This window comes from Cylas formicarius, unplaced genomic scaffold (assembly GCF_029955315.1).
Source record: "Cylas formicarius isolate icCylForm1 unplaced genomic scaffold, icCylForm1.1 PGA_scaffold_5__7_contigs__length_24384050, whole genome shotgun sequence".
In the NCBI taxonomy this organism is placed as follows: domain Eukaryota; kingdom Metazoa; phylum Arthropoda; class Insecta; order Coleoptera; family Brentidae; genus Cylas; species Cylas formicarius.
The window spans coordinates 11,760,235-11,781,158 of NW_026844341.1; the positions used below are offsets into that span (position 1 = coordinate 11,760,235).

At 34.0% G+C, this 20,924-nt stretch overlaps 1 protein-coding gene across 2 annotated transcripts in view; it reads right to left on the reverse strand.

Moving 5' to 3' along the window:
- Positions 1-18,819, reverse strand: part of LOC132702595 (coronin-2B-like) — a 39,582-nt gene extending 20,763 nt beyond the window's left edge. Inside the window, exons 1-2 of one of the 2 annotated variants that reach the window (XM_060671341.1) lie at positions 18,531-18,819; positions 18,158-18,225 (exon numbers count right to left, since the gene is read on the reverse strand). In XM_060671341.1, coding sequence (XP_060527324.1) covers positions 18,158-18,202 — 45 coding nt within the window. In that variant the 5' untranslated portion in view covers positions 18,203-18,225; positions 18,531-18,819. The remainder of the gene's footprint in view (positions 1-18,157; positions 18,226-18,530) is intronic. The other variant, XM_060671340.1, reaches the window with a different exon arrangement.
- Positions 18,820-20,924: the final 2,105 nt, after the last annotated feature.

Here is a 20,924-nt window from a genome sequence, read left to right on the forward strand (position 1 = left end):
ATTTTGCAAACCAGTTCTGGCACTGGCGTACTGTTAACACGCCTTCTCCATAGACATCCGTCAATTTTTTTCTCGCTTGGACAGCATTTTTACCTTTTCTGAAGTAAAAAAGTAAAATATGACGAAAATGCTGCTTATTGCTCTCCATATTTAAAGGGGCACCAACCAAAAACTACTGCGTAGAATTAATAGAACTTTTTCACACACAAGCCTTGCAATATCAGCTCTCAAGACATATAATGGTTATGCGGCTTAAGTGTGAAGTTGGTTAAAAAAAGCGTAATTAAGTCCTCTGACGGGAAAAAACGAAATGACTTTCCGAACAACCTTATAGTTTAGTGAATTTGTGAGGCGTTATCTAATATTTCAAATTGGTTCCAAAGAGGTCCCCAGTGAAACAAAATTTCAATTGCTTAACATTAAACATAAGAAACATGAGTAAAAGTCATGGTTTCTTAAATTGGACCAGCACCTGGTTGCCAAATTAGGCGACCATTGAAGATTATGTTGTAGGTTGTTAGTTTTATATGAATCGTTTGACATTGGCACCAAAACCATTAATTAAATTTATAGAATTTTGTACGCAGGAAATCTGCTTGCTTAGTATGTTTTGCAAATATAACTATTAAGTATGAAACACCGCCTTACGTCTGTTACAAACTTACTCTTAACTTACTCTTGACTGTTTCTCAACATCATAAAGAGAGCAGTAAATACATTCCACAGTCAAACACTACACCACCGCCCCCAACCTCAACGGTCCCGCTCCTAATCCTTTTACTTGTATGTCGTTTCTCTTCGTTTTTTGTCTTTCTTTTTTCTTTCTTGTTTTTTTTATAGTTTTAATTTTTATTCTGACTGCCCCTTATGTTAATTTTCTTGGTACATAAGATGTCCAGATGTCTGCTGTTTACGCTCTTGATAAATTACATGTACAGGGTGCGACAAAAAGGTAGGCAGGATTTCAAATAGTGGATGTTTGGTTTGTAAAACCGGCAACACTGTGTACGCACTCGCGTTAGGCAGACAAAAGTATGCAATTTGCAGTTATCGACGTGACTTGGAGCGGAGTGCATCGTGCTTTCGTTGTCGAGGAGTTTACTAGAAATGGGGAATCTGTAATAAGCGCGCCTTTTGTAATCAGTTTGATGTTGGTCGGCATGGCGCGGTTCCGGATGGAAGAACAATTCGTCGGTGGGTTTTACACTTCAGGGAAACAGGTTCTGAGCTTAACCGAAAATCTACTGGCCGACCAAGGACAGTAAGAACACCCGAAAATGTGAAAGCAGTAAGGGTTTCCGTACAACAGTCTCTAAGGCGTTCAGCTCGTAAGCATGCAGCTGCTTTGGGAATTCCTGAGAGAAGCGTCCGAAGAATTTCAACTCACTCCAATTGCATCCGTACAACATGATGTTAGTGCAGGAATTAAGCGCAAGAGATTTTGAAACCCGTACAAATTTATGCCGGGATATTCTTTAAAACATTCCCAGAGGCGCTGTATTCACCTTTCACCTCTCGGGTACCGTAAATAAGCAAAATTTCCGTTATTGGTCAGCAAATAGTCCACAGGAACTTCATGAGCGACCTCTTCACAGTCCAAAAGTCACCGTCTGGTGTGCAATGTCGGAGTTCGGCGTGTGGGGTCCTTACTTTTTCGAAGAAGATGGAATAACGGTAACAGTCAACGGAGATCGATATTTTGATATGCTTAAAAATTTCCTGCGTCCAAAAGTGAACGAGTTGAACAACGATCAAAGAGAACATCCTTGGTTCCAGCATTATGGTGCTACACGTCGTTCACTAAATCTTGTTCAAGAGTGCATCGACAATAATGGCCGTCATTTAAAAGACATCATTTTTTAAAAATAACGTTCCTAAATGGTATAAAATATACATTTCGAAAATAATTTTAAAAAAATGTTCGCTTTATGTAGTTTGGTTTTTATTAACATCCCAAATAGTACCTATCATTTTGCCGCACCCTGTATATATATATACAGTTTTCTCTCCCGAATTTGAGGAGAAAATGGCTAAACATATTCTTTATCTTGAAAAACTATTTTTTCCAGCTTTATGAGCAGGCATCCAAGCCTTACACTTACTAAGACAAACCAAAACTAATCAACTTCTCTTGCCAGATGCGAAGGTTTTAATCGTGAAAATGTAGAAAGTTTCTTCGATCTTCTTGAAATAATAATAATAATTTCGACTCGACAAAACTATTTAATGTAGACCAATGCGGATCCTCCACGGTGACAAAAAATATCAGAAGACCTTAGCCTTGAAGGGAAAATATCAAGTAGTGGAGAATGACTTGGTTGCCTTGAAGGGAAAACATCAAGTAGTGGAGAATGACTTGGTTGTGTGGAAAATAATGAATCCTGACTTGGGCGGATGGTCAATAGAAATATCCGATACAGGGTACAATTAATGTCAAGCTGTTTGTGAACTGGTTGGAAACATTCATTCAAGCTGGAAAACCTACCAAAAAAACAGAGTTCTTTTAGTTCTTGATGGCCACACCACACATTGAAAAAATATTGAGGCGATCGAACTGGCACGTAATAATGGTGTCATCAAGTTACAACTTCCAGGGCATACAACCCACAGAGTACAACCTCTAGATGTCGGAGTTTTTAAACCACTAGAGCTTTACTACAACCAAGGAAATAAGAAATAGCTTAGAACTAATTCTGATCTTGCCGTGCCTTAATATCAAATGGCTAAGAATATTAAGTAAGTAAACAAGCAGATGAAGATTTGTCAGAATCTGAAAACGACGTTAATCGAATTTCCTAAAAATAAAACTTCAAAAGAAAATATGAAATTGGAATTTGAACCAACGCGAACTCTGAATAAACACTCTAGTTTCCTCAAAAGCAGAGACAGACGTAGAAATACCGGCGACAAAATATGTGTTAGAGCCGCCATTCACACCAAAGAACAGTTTCAGAAACAGAAACATCAACGTCAAAAATATGAATCCCAATCATCCTCAGAGTAGTTTCGCTCAATAGTAAGTTGATCATTACAAAATTAAACACATTTGTGCTCGAAAGGCTGCTGTTATCACAACTACTCCATATAAAGAGGAGTTAGAAGCTAAACAAATACCTATGTTGCAAGCTTTGTTCTGGAGCAGCCATGGACGATATGATGCAGTGAATAAGTGAATCATGTGTTAAAGTGCAATCAAAAGACAAATTTATGTGTGAGACTTTTAAATGCCTGACTAAATATTTTCTACTTTCAATCAAATAACACAGTAAGTGTGTAACATATCAATCAATATACATAGTTCAGACACTAGAATCGAAAAAATAAAAACCGTTCCAATATAGGAAACCTTCCCCTATCGCCAACATTGCACATCGAATTGTATTTTCCACACACCAAATTTTAGTCCACGTCACTATGTAATTGTTTTCGAAACCGTTAACTTATCAAAGCTTGGAAAAATTGTACGTGGTTTTAAAAAATCATCAGCGACAGTTCGGTAAATGATAAGTTAGTAGACAAATACCTCTCTAGTTTAGGGGGAAATTGCAAGTCAATTAAAAATTAATGCCATGATCCATATACCTAGAGTATCAAAACCAATAATTCCTGCAGAATTCAAGTCAATTAATTTGCTACCAGTAGTTGATCAAATTATAGAAACAATCGTGTGTCAGTTGCTCAGGAAATCAGTTATTATTCGTTGAACAGTCTGGAAGTAACCACTCGTGCGAATTGGCTCTCCAGCATAATTAAGTATGACCTTTGCTAAACACGTGCTTGGTCTTGCTGATTCTTACAACGTCGCCCAGTTTAGAGTTAGGTGGTATTACAATTTTCAAGTGACTTATTTCGGCAAACTAGACGCGTTACCTTCGCTCACATCTTTAGGTTTCATGCCGGTCGTTCTGAGTACTCTACTGTTATATTTTTCGACCCCATCGATCCATTTGTAACATGGAGAAAAGACATGATGGTTAGTGGGTTTGTGAACCTGCAGCGTACATTCGAAACAATTGACAGAGGAATTTTAATAAAAAAAAGGTTATTATCATACGGAGTGGCTTCAGAATTATTTATCTGACATCATATAATATCATAGAACTAAAGTTAACAATAAATTGTCAAGTTGGTAGTAGGATGTATTGGTGGGGGGGGGGGGGGGTTACGCAGGGGAATGTCTTGGACCATCTGTTATTTCTTGTTTATGTCAACGATGTTCGCGCAATGTTAAAGAGGTCATTAATCATCTTATTTGCGAATGACAAGTTAAATTCTGTATCAAGAAGTTACCAGAGCGGGACACGGAGCCTCCTGCAAAGTCTATAACTCGGGACACCAGAACTGATGGAAAATTCCCGGTCAGAAGTACCCTAGGTAAAGACAAAACGGGGGATAAGGGCCCAAAATAGGTGAAATAAATATCGAAAACGTGATTAGTTCGAGGGTACTATACCAGGCGGTGATTCGCCGATGACAAAATGGCGGTGTTCGTGTTTTTACTATTAACACGAACGTGGATTAGAGGAAAGACCTTTCCGATTTTCCTAACAACTTGTGAGAGCTTTCGGAAAGCACCTTTCCCGATTAAACGTTCTAGAATGTTAATGCTTGATCTGAAATAGTCGTGGAGAAAAATCAAGGACCAAACAAAGCAGGGTATCGAAAAAAAGCACAAAATCGCCAACAAAAATGGAAGTAACCTCAATCGATTGTTTACAATTTTAGACGTAACAAGATATTCCGATTTCGTGAGAAGATGCGACACAGATCAAGCCCCGTCCCGCACACGATAAGACACCCCTCAAGTTACCATCAAAACGGGAAAAAGACAATTACAATAAGATATAAAAAAGAAACAGAGGATGAATTTCAAGAGGGGTCGGAGGAGGATAAGGTATCCTTTTTATAGACGTGGTTGGTATTAGGAAAACTTTAGCTGCTCTGTTTTCTTAACCGTTATGACGAAACTGTCAAAGGTCATTTCGAAAAATTTTCCCTGCGCATTCATCATTCATTTAGACACTGACATCACGTAAGGTTTTCTGTCAACATTAAAAGAATTAATTAATTAAAATCTCCGTTAATATTATTTTTATTGGTACAAGAACAAAAACCGTCCATTTATATTTGGAAGTGGAAGTGACCCTTTAAAATGGTGAGCAGTAAATGCAATAATACTCATATTCCACAGCATTTCACTAAATGTGTCTAACATGTTTTCTACAATGTCTTTGTAATTTGGATATTTGTTTCCTAGAACATGGTATTCACAAGGTCTTGATCTTCCATTAATCGCTTTATTTGAGGACCTACAAAAATTCCTTCCTTTACTTTTGCATGTGCTCCATCTTTATTTGAAGCTTTAAAGTACTGCTTCATCAGTCCTGATTTAATATGCAACGGTGGCAAGATAATTTTTCGTGGATGAACAAGACTATCGGGAAGATTATTTTTTGATCCGGGAGTTAAACCAACCCTTTTCAGTCAGTTATATAGAACTATATTTGATTCGTATTTGATTTTCTCAAGCAGTAGTTCCAGATTTTCGTAACATTCTCTCATTTGCACAGAATGGGCAACAAGTGGAGAGAACATTTCCATTGTGCCCTTGGATGAATGAGTCAATAAAAAGCCTCCAGTCCTCAGAATTGTAGTCTGTACCGAGTTTCTTTATTAGATTATGAATATAGGTCCAATATAGGTACACTTTGTTCAAAATAGCCTACAAATTCTTTCTAGCGCTTCCCGAAATATGAGATCTTAACGTCTTGCGCCAGTAAATTTTTATTTCGAAGTCTAGATGCTAAAATTTCGGAAAGATCCTAAGGTAAACCCAAATATCTGATTAAGTTCTGATTGTGAAAATAACTGTGGGTGCTGAGAAACACTTCATATATCACCAATATCACCAAGGGTATCCTCACGTATTTCAGGTTCAGAAAAATTAGTGGTATTTTCTTCATAATTGGCTGGATTCTCAGATATTGGAACATCTGGGACATGTGGCACTGGCCTAATTGCAAACTTCAGGTTTGGTTAAATAATATTTTTCAGTATTTTATCCAGCATCATAGGGATTTGTTGGCTCTCTCCATATCAAAGGTACTTCAAGAGGAAGGGATAGCCTGGTTCCATTCTTCCAATGTCTTAAACATGCGGCGCACAAAACGTATCTGGAACATTTTTGCAAAGTATTGGCATTTCAAAAATAAATTTAACTGCACAAATGCTGACTAACCTCACGAAACGACTGCCAACAATGACGGTGCAAATGTTTTGACTACATATTTGGGATTCAAAGAACCTATATTTTACATTCAGGAATTATTCCCCGCCAACATTCCTTTAATTTATGCAAAATATATATCAGTGGCGTAGCAACTTCCATGACATCTCAAAAATCAATTAAAAAACGTTGCGCGATACAAACAAAAATTGTTTTTCAATTAGTTCAGTCAGTATCTGAATCACAAAATCTTTGTTGGCCGATGTAATTAATCGCCATTGAGAATTAACAATACATTTGCTTGATTTCTGAGATACAAAGTGTCACAGCTCTAAGAAAAAAAAAGTATATATCCGAAAAAATAAGCATTTGTTCATTTCAAAACTACTATCGGCTGTCTTAGGTCCTCATACACCGTTCCGTAATTTTGACGGTGAGTTTAAATCCGAAAGTCGAGCTATTATGTTCTTATCTTAATGTACAGATCTAATTTCACCCTCTCATGCGGGCACTAAAGCTGTAGCGTTAGGACTTCCAAGTCATAGAAATTAAAATTTATTCCGCGACTACGAACCGTAATAAAACGAGTAGTGAGATCATCGACGCTTATTAAAAAGATCGCCTGCGTAATTTTTTTTTAAGTAGACACACTCTTATCCCGCTTCCCACACTAATTGTCGGGGTATAACGTCGTCGGCCATATTAAAGTGACCGTAAACGCATCAAAATCGAACGCAGACCGCAATTAAACAAACAACAATTATTGTTTGGGTTGCGTGAAAATCTTATTACGCGGCGGTTATTTAATTAGATTTTGCGCCTCTAGAAAGCATACCGTTGGCGCTTTCCGTGTCTAAGAATCAAATCGTGCATTACGGTGATAAATAATCATTAGAGAGAAGCGCAGTTTTGGTTCACTTGGTGTTGTGGCAGGTGAAGTTTACACCTTTTCGTTGAATTCGTTCGTCTAGAAAAGAGGCGAAGAAGTAGAGTACTTCTGCCTTAATGGTGCATAGAAGAATATTAGTTTCCTCCTCTTCTGTCAGTATTCCTATCGTGGTTCTATTGACCCTGTGCTACTCTTCCAATACACAACTGACTCTCGAGCTATTTATTCAGCTTGCTCTTCAATACAGGTGTGTCAAAGTATTGGGTTGTTCGGAAAGTCATTTCGTTTTTTTTTGGGGAACATGAAAGACAGTTTTCGTATAATGAATAAATATTTTATTAAATTATATATTGGCCATTCTGGTCAACACCTTTTGCCATCTGTCTGGCAGTAACATAATTCCCCTCTCATAAAAGTTTTGGTCTTTGCAGGGACTGGAACAAATGGTAGTCGGAAGGCGCCAGATCTGGAGAATATGGTGGATGTTGCAGTACGTCCCATTCAAGCTGTAAAAGTTTTTGGCGAGTGACCAAACTTATGTGAGGTCTCGCATTATCCTGGTGGAACACTACACCCTTCCTGTTGATTAATTCGGGCCTCTTCTCTTTAAGTGAATCACTCAATTTGTCCAGTTGATGACAATAGACTTCTGAATTAATCGTTGTATTGTCCGGCAAAAGCTAAAAAAAAACCAATCCTTTGACATCCCACCAAACGGAGAGCATCACCTTTTTTTGGTGAATGTTGGCTTTTGACACGCTTTGAGCCGGTTCATCTTTTCTGCTCCATGACCTCTTGCGTTTAATATTGTTGTATACAACCCATTTTTCGTCCCCAGTAATAATCCGCTTCAAAAATGGATCATTTTCTTGACGTTTGAGGAGCGAATCACACACGTCAACGCGACGACACAAATTTCGCTCCGTAAGGACATGGGGCACCCACACATCGAGCTTCGAGGTTAAGCTCATGCCTTTCAAATGGCCATAAACAGTCGAATTCAACAAATTTAATCTCTCACCGATCTCTCGTGTGGTTATTCGCCGATTTGCATCAACTAATGCCTTTATCGCATCTTTGTCAGCTTCGACCGGCCTTCCAGACCGTGGTGCATCTTCGACATCAAAATTGCCGGATCGAAATTTTGCAAACCAGTTCTGGCACTGGCGTACTGTTAACACGCCTTCTCCATACACATCCGTCAATTTTTTTCTCGCTTGGACAGCATTTTTACCTTTTCTGAAGTAAAAAAGTAAAATATGACGAAAATGCTGCCTATTGCTCTCCCTATTTAAAAGGGCACCAACCAAAAACTACTGCGTAGAATTAATAGAACTTTTTCACACACAAGCCTTGCAATATCAGTTCTCAAGACATATAATGGTTATGCGGCTTAAGTGTGAAGTTGGTTTCGAAAAAACGTAATTAAGTCCTCTGACGGGAAAAAACGAAATGACTTTCCGAACAACCTTATAATATATAATATAGTCGGTATGATTTGCAATGGCCTAGTTGGTCATAAAACCAAGAGAAAAAACGCCTCAGTGTTTTATCTGCTTCCACTCGTACACTAAGAATTGCAAAACATATCCATTTTCCTGCTAGTGTTCTCCCTTGGTCAATTATGCCTCGGTATCGTACATGCGACAGAAATAGCACCAATTACCGGATAATTACAGTAGTGTCCACTACAAACATGGTAGCATTTTGGAAAAACTGCTGCCGACACTCAGTTGTCTTTAATTGTTTAGGATACTGCACGATATCATTCATTTTTTTTATTTTCCGTTTTTTTTTTATTTTTATGGCGTGGACGGAATTTTCGGACAATTTTGCACGAGCGGAGCGAGTGTGTAATAAACAAGTGACTTAAAAAGTTTCTACGATCGTTAATTTTTGGATACACATACAACGTCAAAATTCAAGCCGTGCGGTAAAATCTCCGAAAACATCCGATTGCTCCCAAACCCGTGCGGTAATATTCCGGAAATGTCCCAAGGGGCTCGCATCCGTGGAAAAAGAAACTTATGTGGTAAAGTGACACCATATAGCCATATTTCTGAAACAGTCGAAGATACGTATAGGAATGAAATTTCCAAGATCATCACGACAGTTGAGTAAAAAGAGCTTATTTTGCAGACAAACAAAAATAATATTTTTTCAAAGGGATTGAGATGTTAATAAAGAGATGTCATAAATATATTGAAGTTAAGGGGGATTATATTGAAAAATAATAAAAAATTGTTACTCTACTTTGTTTCTTTTATATTCATGCCGGGAAATTTTGGCGTTGCCCTCGTACGAGCTACACAATATTCTAACCATCCTTCTTAATAGTTATAGCACATATATTTTAAATTTCGTTTAAGTTTTGTAAAATTTATAAACTAAATTTTTTTATATTTGTTTAATAAAAAAACATATTAAATTAAAGTTTTTACCTTTCAAGTTTTTCTATCAGTTTATATATATATATATATATATATATATATATATATATATATATATATATATATATATATATATATATATATATATATATACATATATATATATATATATATATATATATATATATATATATATATATATATATATATATACATATATATATACACATATATATATATATATATATATATATATATAGGTACATATTTAATAAAAGCCAAATTAAAGGCCTTAATTAAGAGTTTTTGAAATATTTTCATTAAATCATAGTAACAATTAGATAACTCGTTCTATCATTATTGTTGTTGTAATGTTGTAATGTAAGTAAATAACTGCTTTTTAAATTTATAAAAAAAAATTGTAAAAAGTTGTAAGAAGTTGTTTTCAGAGTAGTGTTACAGAAAAACTACAGCTTATGTACAGAAGTCCTTTAATTGTTACAAGACTTGTCTAGTAATAATAGAAGCGTATTATTACGGGAATTAGTAAAATAACTGCAATTTTATTAGAAGAAATAACTACATTTGCAGCAGTTTCCTCTAGAAGTCCTCTAGAATTACAAGTTTAACATCTGTATTAAACTTTAAAATAACGCTTGTTTTACTGTGAATCTAACAGCGATAACACCATATTTGCAGATGAAAAGTAAATTTAGCAATCAGTGCAAATCGCTGCTGGCATTATACGTCCAATAATATTTTCGCTATAAAATTACCACCGTTGATTTTTCAGTCTAGTTCAGGATATATCCTAAGCCTATATACTAGACCTGTACCTATCGATGGGACTAGATGCTTTGGAATATTTTTGGGTATTATATAAAAAAAAGTGAGTAGATATTTTCTACTTAGTTTTTGAGAAGAGTTCAAATGTGAAATTGCTTATAACGTTTCCATTCCAAATTACGTTTTTTTTAAGAACTTATTTTTATCTCATAAGAAAAATACAAACTTTATGTCATATATTGAAAACTGATTGCAATTTCACACTTACAGTTTAATTTACGGAATCGCCCTAAAAAATACTAAAAAAAGGTGCCCTTCGAAAAAAATTAAAATTTTTAGAAGTAGATAAGTTATAGGTATCGTCTTAAAATGCATACTTTTGAGATATCCCCGTAGCATAAAAACAAATTGACTTATTAAGACTCGTTATCAAGATGGGCTTTCCTTATTACAAATTTTCTCAAAAGTTGAATCCGGAATACCCCATTTTCCAGTTTACAACGTGTTTAACAAAGACGCGGCAATATTTGCTGAAATCATTTTACTTTATAAAATTTATTGCACCGCACTGCATCCGAGCTTGAAGTCGTCACTTAAATCATTAAGTTTCTTGCTTGATCGATACTAAATTATTTTTAGTCGAATATTATTATTGTTATTATCTTGAAAAATATTTTTATGATAAATTTACATGCAATCAAATTGTTTTTTTATCTCATAAACGAAGCACGATATGAGACAAAATCAAGAGGCGAAAAAGTATATCTCTATCTCAGGGGAGAGTTTAAAATTAAATTAAAGTCAGTAGTGTACATTTTTATCAATAAATTTTATAAAATTACCCCCTCCTATAACGCCATTGTTTGATTTTTTATTTAGTTAGGGCCAAATCAGCCCCTTATAACTAGACACAAAGTAGCCAAATTTCAACCAAATCCATGAGGATATATTTGAATTAATTTAAAACACATTATTTAAAAAATTTTGTTTCATTTAGTTGCACTAGTAATTTGACAAGGAAATAAGGACTTTCCTAAATAAACATTATGAAATGATTTTTTAAAACTTTGTTTAATTTTGTATTTTTGTGATTTACTAGAGGAAATGTCATAAAATCGTAATCAGATTTCATATCTATCGAATCATAATATTAATATTCCTATGCCTAAGTCCATACATATTTTTTTATTATTGTTTTTAGGTAGTCGATTGAAAGTTATATCGCAACGTCACCGCGTGTGTAAAATGCGTCGATAAATATCTAACTACGCGAATATACTACCACCCGTTCATTTTTCATTTAGATTTAAATTACTTGGGAAAAACATTCTCACAAAAAAATAAAGCCATTTTAGTGAAAATTTTAAGGGTGGTAAAATGCACAACAAAGTTTAAAAACTTCTACGGCAAACTAGTTCAAAAAATTCCAAAACCATAAATAGAAATTGAACAAAATGTCACCAGCAAATATTTTCGTAACTCGTCGGAGATAATTTATTATGAACATCAGCCAAATCATTGAATCTCTCAACAGGACGATGAACCTAAATATAACAACCTATATGTGAGGTGAATTAGCAACGTACTCACATTTCTATATGTAGGCCTTTACTTTTGTTATTAACATTGATTAGGTTAGGTTAATAATATTATTTCTCTCGGTCCCCAAAAAATAAATTACTTAATTACTTTTTACTCCTTCTTATAAAACTTCAAGATGCCTCCTGCGTCGGTTTTTTATTTTTAAGACAAATTAAATTAGAACAAAAAATGTTCAGATTTTCACCATGCCTTTATCAAATACAAAATATGTTATCAAATACAAAAAATATTCCGACATTTATATATAAAAACAGGTAGTAGTAGATTTTTAATTACAGGTAAAAGGTTATAAAATTAAATTTAACAACGGGGACGCATTTAAATTCAATTGGTCATTAAGTAATAAATTCGAATATCTCATTTTGTTAATCTCCAGAGCTTCCAACAAATTTGGTTTTTTGCTTTTTGAATGATTATGTAAAATATCAAAATTATCGTCAAATTTATGCATTTCTGAATTTAAATGAATGACATCGAATCCGAACTTATATTTTTATACGCCCTTTTATGTTCGTTAATGCGTTTTTTAAATATTCTACCTGTTTGTCCGATATAAATGTTAGGACAAGATCCACATTTCAACTTGTAGACTCCGGATTTTTGAGTTTTTCGTAATTTAGTTTTATTGTTTTTTAGAAAAAGTACTACGGTGATTTCAGCAATATTAATACCAAATTTAGATAGACGTTTCGAAATTTTCTTGCTAGGTTCTCCTATGTACTTTATTAATATGGGATAGATAGAGTTCAGAGTTATTTTAAACTACTTTTTAGTTATAATCTTATCTATCAAAGAGGGGTCGTAACCATTGTTAAAAGCTATTTGTTTTATAATTTTTAATTCTTTTTAAAATTTTCTATAGAAAGTGGTACAATACGTAGTCTGTTGATAAAAGCATAAAAGGCAGACATTTTGTGTGTAAAGGTGATTTGAGTTATTATATATTATTGTGTCCGTGTGTGAGGGTTTGTGGTAAATGGAAAAATCTAATTTGTTCTGCAATTTAGTTATAGTTAAGTTTAGAGAGTTATCTTGTTCCGTCTCTATGGTAAATTTTATGCGGTTATGTATCGAGTTGATATGATTCAAAAAGGACTGCAGTTGTCTTTCGGTTCAAGTGAAATAAGCAAAAACATCATATACGTATCTATACCACCAGAGAAAGCATTTACATGAAAATTTCTGCAAGTAGTGGACTAAGTGGGTTTCCCATAATTAATCCTTCTTTAGCAATATAAAATTTACCATTAAATTCAAAATAATTTTGGTCTAAACACACTATTAAACTATCTAGCAAGTCTTGTTTTATGATAGGGTTAACTTGTCTCTGCGTGAGAATATTGTCTATTATGTTTATTACGTCAATTGGTGGAATGCTAGGAAATAAGTTTTGAACATCAAATGAAACTAGAATTGCCTTAGGACGAATTTTTATGTCTTTAACCTAGTTAATTAATAGCATCGCATAGCATATATAAGTTTAAAGTCAGTATTATATTCTAAAATTTTAATTAATCTTGTTGAAAATTTAACTGATGGTGTTGTTAGACAGAAACTACAGGCTGTATTGGCATATGTTTGTTTGTGTAATTTACAAACACCATTATCATTACGCTTGCAATTCTGAAACTAATAACAACCTCCCATTCTTAGATATTCTTATCAATAGAAAATCAGAGCTAACATTGTGTCATTATGTTTACAGAAAACCTACGCACAAAGACCGATACATTAATGCATTGTCACATCACCATCCGGCCCAAAAATCATCGGTTATCACATCTCTTGTTTAGAGAGCTGTAAAACTATCTCAGCCCGAGTCACTAAACCCAGAATTAAAGCACCTTACCTTTGCTCTTCTCTCTAATAATTTCCACATTAAAGATATTAAGCGTTCCATCACAAAATACAGTTCACCACAACCTTCCAACAGCAATGAAACCGAAACTACTCCCACATTTGTCACTGTTGTCCTTCCTTATATTCAAAACATCGCTGACCACATATCAAAAGTTCAAAAGAAATATAACGTCAAAACCAGATTTACCACACATCTTCGACCCGTCAAAGACAAAAATCCATTTGAAACGCCAGGAGTTTACAGCATTCCAAGCATATGCGGCAAAGAATACATTAGAGAGCCTGGAAGAAAAATATCAACTCGGCTCAAAGAACATGAAAGAGCCTTAAGACTAAGACAAATAAATTCATCAGCAGTTGCCGAACACAATCACGAACCCGGACATAAAATTTTAATCGATAAAACTGAAATTCTTGCATGTAATCAATTCTTCTACCAACGAAAATTCCTAGAGTCTTTATAAATCTATAAGGAACCCAACAATCTTAACCGCGACTCAGGTCTCTACATGTCCCCAATCTGGGAATCAGTCATCCGAGACGCTGTTTATGCCCCTCATTTAGCTCCACCCCCCTCAAACAATATAAAGGCAGGAACATAGTAAAATGTTTCAGTCAAGCTTTGAAGAAGCCAACAGGATGATTGGCGAAACGGTAGCTAGTTCGAGTCAACAAAAACCGACGCAGGAGGAATTCAGAAGTTTTATAAAAAGTATTACATTAGCCTGTGGAAGTTTCTTTGAAAAAAAAAAAGTAAATAATTCTTCTACACCGATCATGTCAAACTAAATATTGAGATTGCGATGTTGCACTTATTAATAGGGTTATTTCATTAGATCCTTGTCTGTTTGTAGTTTTTAAAATAACAGCTACTTTATTAAAAACAACATGGTTTTAAAATCTCAAAATACGAAACAACATCGACAATAAAAATACCAAATTATTTAAAATATATCTAATTTTGTATTTGTTTAAGAAAAAAATGTTGAATACAAAAGTAATAGAGAATACTAAAAGAAACAATTTAAAATTATTGTCAAATATACGGGGCGATTTATAAGTAAGAGGCAAACCAAGCTTACATTTTTATAAAGTGAATTTGAACGCTCTGCTGGACTCAATAGTTCATATTTCGAATGTCCTGTTCACTTATTATCATGAACTTGGTTTACTTATTTACGTATTTATCCTGTCCATCAAAAAATAAAGTTCTATTATTATTTTTATTATTTCAATTTCAATTTCAAAACTACGCGTAATTTGACTAAAACAATTTATGCAGATTAAACGTGGACGTAGTTTTTTAACGACGTGACTACGCTACCAAACGATTGATAAAAGCGAATTGCGTAGACGGATCATATACGACACGATATTATCTATCGAGGAAATTCCGATCGGCGCGAATTGGATTGCCGAATCGATAAATTATATCGTTAAAAGTTAATTTTTTTTTGTTCGGAAGAGAAAGCGTTTGACGCGTTTAAATAAAAAAAAGAAAGAAATAAACTAATTAGTTTGGTTCGGCTCGATGATTTGGCCGGTCTCACTTTCATATATGGTTATTAGTTTGCGAATTTTTTTTAAAGAAGCTATTAATAAATTAAAATAATTTAACCAAGATGGGCTTATCGAGAGGCCTGTTATGCGCATCAGATTAGTACTAATAGAAAATATGTGAAAACGTGTTAGGAAAACGAACGGTGCTAGAAATTTGAAAAAAAAATGAACCAAATCGCCCAAGACAAAATGCCGGAAATTATTTTTTTGTTTATTGTCTTGAATTTTGAAACTCGGCTCATCTTCAAAAATTTCTAATGTTAACCATGGCTAAGGTGACTACCATTTTAAAGATGAGACAAATTCAAGTCTATTTTATTTAATGCTATTTGCTCTACCTCCGTAAGGAAAAAAGGCTTAACGTATTTGAATAAACTTAGAGTTATTAAATCAAATCAATCAATCAATCAATCAACAAGTAGATGCCGTCGAGATCAGAATTATCAAAAAGATCGGAAGGCACACAATTTAATCAAAATTAAACATTCTATAAAATATCCCTATTAAAACAGAGTATTGCCTGCATTTGATTTCAATAGAAAACAAGAAAATGAAAATTTAAATCAATTAAATAATTAATTAATTAAATTAATTAAATTAATTTAAATAGATTTAAAACAATGGAGCGATCATTAAAATTCCAAGGAAAATGCATTTTTTTTCTATTAACGCTATCCTCGAAGAAAAAAGTCCTGTTTTTTAGTTTCAAGTGCGGGGTGTCCCATTATAAATTACCAAATCGACAACTTTGTGAATATTGATCCTACGATGAAGTTGGAGCATTTTTCCTAAATCTTCCGATTCTGCAATCAAAAATATAAAATAAAAATTTTATCTGTCAAATGTTGACAGGTCGACATTTTTTTAAATTACCCTGTATACTGTACACCCTGAATTCAACTATATACATTTTTGGCATATATCAAAAGAGTTTATTTGTTGTATGATGTTCTATTGTGCAATATTGGTAATTATTAGGACATTTCAAGTTAAATATATTTTCATTTATTAACAACTTACTTACTACTTATAAAAGAGCATATTAAATACCTAATTATTATCAAAAAACGTGTTAGTAAAACATGGTCTTTAGTATTCTAAATTTATTTCACAAAAGATGTTCGAAATGACCACCATTCGATATACCTTATAAGAAGTTCTGGTTGCCCCACTTCTTCTATAAACTCTCGATTTTAGGAATCCCCATAAAAAGGTGTCAAGGGGAGTAAGATCTGGACTGTTAGTTGGCCAGATTATTACAGCATTTTTCCCATCCAGACATTGTATTTATTTTGCAAATCGTCTCTTACGTCTCTTATACTATAATATCTACTATATTTGCAGTCACAGCAAGAGATAACTTCTTCTACTACTTCTACTCTAAATCGAAAGAAATTGAAATATCAATCAAAAACAGTCAAAAACAGGGTCCCAAAAGTCTAGAAGAAATAATACCGCTCCAAACTCTTATAGATTGGCTACCAGATTTTTTAATTGGCAAAATTTCGTGGGGATTTTCGCTTGATCAGAAATGAGTGTTTTCGAAATTAGTCAGTGGGGCAGTATTAAATGAGGACTCGTCTGTAAACAATATGTTTTTGAGTAAAATTAGGTGATTTTTGAATTCGTTCTAACATAATGCGACAAAACTCAAGACGTGTCTGTCTCTTTGTCTTCATCTGTAAGATGGGGAACTTTTGTGAACTTATAAGCGTGCATTCTATGTGTCTTTAAAATCTGCTGCCATCACAATCACAAACAAAAATTGTTATTACGATTAAATACTGTTTTGTGAATTTTTACTGGTGTTTGATTTAATACCTAAACTATAAAAACATTCTAATGTTAGCATCATATTTAATTCAAAAACTGGAAAATTGCCTTATTAAAATTTATTCAAACTCGGCACACGAGTAAATCATATCGGCCCCTTCAAAAAGTAATATTACAACTTTGCTACCAAATGTACAGGGAAGCCAATATTTAGGCAAATAAAAATTTACATGGAAGTTCCTACGTTCCGTTCGGCGATGCATCACTCGGTATAAGTCAGATAATGCTAACAGTGCTAATAATATAAAACATGTATATTTACTACTGACCAATAATATTTTATCCGGTACGACTTTTTTTTAAGCTGATTAGAAAACATAATTTTTGTGAATCATATTGAACATAGTTTGTACTGCACTAGCTGCAAGATTTTACCAAGCTGAGAGTCACCCAGCTTATAGAGACTTGTTGTATGTGTTAGTCTCTGATCGATATTGGAACGTTTTTGGTATAATATGCTACCATAATTTTCACTTGTTTTTAATTTGCTAAAAGTTTCACCTACATGTTAATTTGTATGCTAAGTGAACCACATAAAGAAATAGAACTGAAGATGTTTTTTTATTAACATTTTCAAAACAGGTTTTCATTTTGGCGCGTTGAATCTAACTTTTGAAGGATGCAGGGTAACAAAAACGGCAACTAACTTTCTTTTATCGCCTATCACGCAAGCCTATCTTTTTCTCATAACACAACTTTTCTAATTTTAAACGCTAAAATTTTAAAACTTTCTCTTAACCTCTTTCGTAAATATTTAATATAAAACACATTTTCAGGACCATTCCTCTCTGTGACTCAGAAAAAACTATAGATGTAGAATAAGCAGTTATAGTTTCAGAACACCCTGTATGTATTTATTTATTAATGGGGATGTTTTTTATTTTCACCAATTATACAAATCAACCGTAACCTAAAATATCGAATAAAAGCTAACAAAGTGACGCCGGTATTCCGGAGAACCATTTAAAACCTTATCAAATCAATACAAAATAATTTAAAATTGTCGCTTACCTGGGAATTGGTCATGTTTCCTGCTCCAAAAACGTAAAATGTCATGCACAAAAAGCCATTCAATGAAACTGAAAATAAACAAATAAAAAATAAAAATTCTACGATTAACAAGTATTCATGCATACGGGATTTACTTGCTCAATTATAATCGGAAAAAGTACCCAAAAATGAGATAATTAAATAGTATAAAATATAACGTTTTTCCACGTGTATTTGCAATTTCGTGTGTGACCAAGGTAGTTGTGTTGATCTAATAATCTATGTGATCTAGAGGTACCAGGTAAATCTACCTGCAAACTAATAATAGAGCAATTCGCCTACACTACTGATCTAACATTACCAAAAAAAAACAAACATACAGATTTCCACTCACCCTTTTCTCAGGTTTGGTGCACGACCGGTTATCAATCGAATTTAGCACTTTCTGAGGCGAGTTCTCCTTATCAGAGTCGCAACTCATACTCGAACGATATCGTCGACACAAAGATCCACTTTTATCTTATTTATTACCGCGACGAAAGCCAAACGGCAAACTTGGAAGCATTTAAAAATTTAAAGTCCACATCTCCAACTTCGCTGTCGTTTTCACAGAACGGGACAATCGATATTTCGAACGCGACGCGACGTATCACGCAAACAGCTGTCCTACGTGTGTTAAAATTGCTGCGGTTCGTCTTCCTTTATTTTTATTTTTTCCTTCCCGTTTCTATTTCGTCTATGCCGAGCATGACGTTCGGTTTTCTATGCCTTCGACGTTCAGGTAGCGCCATCTGTCCGCAGCTAGCTCGAAGTTGTTTTAAAAAGAATAGAAATGCCAAAATACACAAACTACAAACACCAATATAGTTGTGCAATCCACGCTATAGTGGCTCTGTTTAAGATTTACAGAACTAATAAAATTGTTTTTCTACTTAAAGTAATTTCCTTTATTTGTTTTGTGGCTGTGTGGCTGTTAACGCTTTTTTTTCCGGTTGAATAATTTAGGCATAGATTTTAGGGCTACCTCGAATATCTTTTTGTACTGTGTGGAATAGAAGGCAAAGTCTAAGAAAAAGTAGTTTGATGTTAGAATCGGCAAACCTTAGTGTTGGGTGACAGTTTTGGTTAGTTTATACTTAGACCGTCCACTATACAACAGAAATAATTTGCACCTTTTTGTACAATTTAACCAATTTAACAGCGTAAATTGAGCCTGCCAGAATTTGATTAAACTATTCCTTTATTTTCATTCAATTGTTTTAAACTGGATATTTTTTTGAAGAGCAAAATTAAAAATAACATCCAACAGGAAGTACGTTTCATATTTTCAATTCTTTTCAAATTTGTTAGAGAGAAGAAAGACACAACCATTCAGGATCGGGCTGTATAAAACACTTAAAAAATTCAAACAACTTAAAAATGTTGGAATATGGATCCACGACATGTTACCGTTTTCCTTTTTGCTTCATTTTCTTTGCACATTTTATGTGTACAGAATGAATATTGATCTGTTCATTTTTTTTTGTAATTGTTATTTATTACTTTTTAAGGTTATTTTAGTTATTTAGTTTTTTTAGTTATTTTGAAGTTATTAAAGTTATAAGTTTATCGATAAGTATTTAGTAATTTGCTGCGGTATTATAGTTCTAAACGTTTCTTTTTTTTACCTATTGGCTAAGACTATGCATATGCTCTAAAAATAATCTAATAAACTCTAAAGTCAATTACTATTTGATATGAACTATTCTTTGCATTGTATTATTATAGGAATAGGAATAATATTACAGGAATTTCTTTAATCCATACACCCCATCTTTTGTGTTTAAATGTTTTTATATAGTCTCTTTTTAACCTGAGTATTCAGTGCTGCCGATACAGTACCCGAGATGGCGCTGGAAACGGCTGGCAACGCCAGTAGAAACCTACAGCGAATAAGCGGCAATCATGCGGCAACCGGATAAGAGATGGTATATGCTCACAACCATGTTCACAGTGAATTAATACGGCCACTAAATGAGAGAGGGCGCTCGTGAAAATTGTGGTTTTGATCTTGGACAGGTAGTCAGTTTTTTTCAAATCTTGTTTGCCCTTGTCCCTTAAGTATAAATGTTATTATTTTTTAACGTTAATAGATGGTTGCAAAGTACGTTGTAGGCAGAATATGAAAGAATGATCGCCGTTAATCTGGAAGGTGTAAATTTTTTCTAATGCCGCCTCAACTGCGACCGGGAAGCTGACCATTTAGTGTGTGTTTCAATGGTGTACAGAAAGTAGTAGTTTGTCTTTGGAAAATGGATGCGGTTTTTCATTTTGGTGAGTTTGCAGAAAAAAAAATCCTTATTTTTATCATTGTTTTACGACCACGAAACATGTTGTGATTTTGCGTATTTTATAATATAAATAGTTTTCAAAGGTAAGAAATGTTACTGCAGGGATTGCAAAACACAAGTGTAGTCCTGGCGATGAATCTGTAGTATAAATTAAGCGTTTGCTATTATCGCGTAATTATTTGTTAACCATGTTGTTGTGTGACGCTAAGTATCCTGATTTGTCGCAATTGTTTTACGATGAAGCCGATGCTGTGCAATTTTTGACATTTGTGGATTGATGTTGCTGATTGTGTGTCCATTAGAATGTAACTGACCTGAGTTTGGAAGTTAAGAAATCCCATTGCAGACAATGGCATATTCCCAAATATGTAATCTGCTTGGTTAGAACCATTTTATGCTCTTCACATGGAAAATACATTCTGCACGTGTCTTTTCCGTGTGTAGGTTAAAACAAAGGA